This window comes from Engraulis encrasicolus, chromosome 10 (genome assembly GCF_034702125.1).
Source record: "Engraulis encrasicolus isolate BLACKSEA-1 chromosome 10, IST_EnEncr_1.0, whole genome shotgun sequence".
Lineage (NCBI taxonomy): Eukaryota > Metazoa > Chordata > Actinopteri > Clupeiformes > Engraulidae > Engraulis > Engraulis encrasicolus.
The window spans coordinates 2,834,022-2,836,521 of record NC_085866.1 but is presented as its reverse complement, the minus strand read 5'-3'; the positions used below and the strand labels follow the sequence as shown (position 1 = coordinate 2,836,521).

General features: G+C 40.0%; 1 protein-coding gene across 1 annotated transcript in view; it reads right to left on the bottom strand.

Moving 5' to 3' along the window:
* Positions 1 to 2,500, bottom strand: part of LOC134456401 (plexin-A1-like) — an 86,477-nt gene that overhangs the window by 14,468 nt on the left and 69,509 nt on the right. Inside the window, exons 15-16 of the mRNA XM_063207766.1 lie at positions 647 to 859; positions 1 to 30 (exon numbers count right to left, since the gene is read on the bottom strand). The exon at positions 1 to 30 is cut by the window's left edge and continues 121 nt beyond it. Coding sequence (XP_063063836.1) covers positions 1 to 30; positions 647 to 859 — 243 coding nt within the window. The remainder of the gene's footprint in view (positions 31 to 646; positions 860 to 2,500) is intronic.

Genomic DNA, 2,500 nt, shown 5'->3' with positions numbered 1-2,500 from the left:
GCAGGCATGCGGGCGATGTCTGAGTAGTACCTGCAGAGATGGATAGAGGTGGGAACCACATTACGGCAAGCCGAGAGGGACAAGATTTACCTCAGAAGAAAAGACCTGGGGCCTATACAAAGAAGTCCGGGCTCTTCTATTAGATGATTTACCTCATGTGTGCTGTGCTATACTGTACTGTGCTGTAGTGCACTGCAGTGTACTGTATTGTACAATAACATTACCTCTCCACCCAGTTCTTGTAGTTGGGGATAAATACATGTGTACTGTGCTACACTGTACTGTAATGTACTGTACTGTACTGTGCTATACTGTACTGTATTGTACAATAACATTACCTCTCCACCCAGTTCTTGTAGTTGGGGATAAATACATTGGCACATGCTATACTGTACTATACTGTACATGCTATACTGTACTGTGTTGTACTATAAAGTAACATTACCTCTCCACCCAGTTCTTGTAGTTGGGGATAAATACATGTGTACTGTGCTACACTGTACTGTAATGTACTGTACTGTGTTGTATTAAACTGTATTCCACAATAACAGTACCTCTCCACCCAGTTCTTGTAGTTGGGAATAAATACACATGTACTACTGTGCTATACTGTAGTGTACTGTGCTGCAGTGTACTGTGCCATTACCTCTCCACCCAGTTCTTGTAGTTGGGAATGTCCTTGGCATAGAGCAGCTTGTTGGAGGGCGAGTCCTTGCCCAGCTTGTGTTCGGAGGTGGAGCAGGAGTCCATGAAGGTCTGGGCCACCACCGACAGGCAGGCGTCCGTGATGCTGTTCTTGTGGATGTCGAAGACGAACTGGGGGTTCTTGATGACGTTCACCCAGAAACGGAGGGGTAAACTGCGGTGGTGAGGGTGGTGAATAGGGATAGGAAAGGATTAGATAACTTTGATTAGTACCCAAAATAGATTTGATTAGCTGTCTCATACAATCTCTCATACAAAACATCTTATGTAAACATTGAGGACTCACATAGGCTACACGTAACATACTACAAGCATTCCACACTGGACATTAAGACAATGCCAAAAGTTGTGCATCCCATTGAAAAAACAAGAGTCACTATAGGGACAAGGATAAATAAAATGTTAATAAGTAGATTTATAAATTGATATAAAATTAGGTACCATGAATATGTAAGAAAATATAAATATGGTAAAACAGTAAAACATGATAAAATAGAATGTTCCATCACTGTCTTAGTATAATTAGAGGCTATATTGCGCTGAGGTGGTGGTGGGGAAGAGGACAGGACAAGATAGAATATAGGGCTAGGCAATATGATGATATAAATCTTTATCGTGATATAAAAGTGTATATCGTTACCTTTCTCCTATATTGTTTATAATTTTGATAGTAATTGTATCAGTTTTATACAATTGAATATTATTTAATTACATTCCATGTTGTCACAATAAACACTATAAGTTCATGTCACTCTAAAAATAACAATAAAAAGATCAATTTTAAAGAAAGGTTGTTTTGCGAGATGAAAAAATAAAGAGCAAATAAAGACAATAACTGAAAACGTATGTAATTGTGCTTTATCGTGATATATATCGTTATCGTGATATAAAGTAATCCATATCGTGATATAGTTTTCTTTCCATATCGCCCAGCCCTAATAGGATAGATATAGCCATTCATCAGCTCCATGTTCCCAGCAGACGGTGAGCCACAATGTTCCTGTAGCAGCACGTCAATGTCATTTACACCACACTGATGCAATATGTTAGCTTGCTCATGTATGGAAGGTAACTTCAAGGTCAAACATATTGGTGCATGTAAAAAAAAATCCAATTATCCAAAAACACAGAAGCCCCAAAGCACTCTAGGGGTGCGTATGGAAAAGGAAGGCACACACACACACGGGCAAAAAGACTCACACACACAAAGACACGCAAAAGACATAAAAAGACACACAAAGACACCTACATTCACACACTAAATTTTAAAGTACAGATCATCACAAGGACATATAGAGTACAACGTGATTCTGTCATGGGTATGGATACCATTAGCACAGCAACACATTTTAGAGCAGTGGTTCTTAACCTGGGATGCGGGCACCCCCTGGGGGTGCGCCAGCGACTTCAGGGGGTGCGCGGAATTTTGTTTGTGTTGAGGTTGTGACCAAAATTCTGCAAGCGAACATTATAATTAGGCCAAGTCAAAACCTAATTAAAAGATGTTTTAGTCCCCATGTAAAGTCATTAAGGCATTGATTAATGTCTCAAGCAAGAATCATTGTAATTACCGGTAATCACTTAAATCATTTTTAGTGCGTGTACACATGTAGAAGTTTGGGTCGGGGTTGCGCGGCGTGACTTGGGCACAGGTAAGGGGGTGCGTTAAGCAAAAAAGGTTAAGAACCACTGTTTTAGAGAGCACAGACAAGGTCACAGAGAGACATAAAGTACAGAAGTGCAATTCTGTTAGGAGTGTAGATACTGTATCTTAGCACATACTGTAGCGTATAGC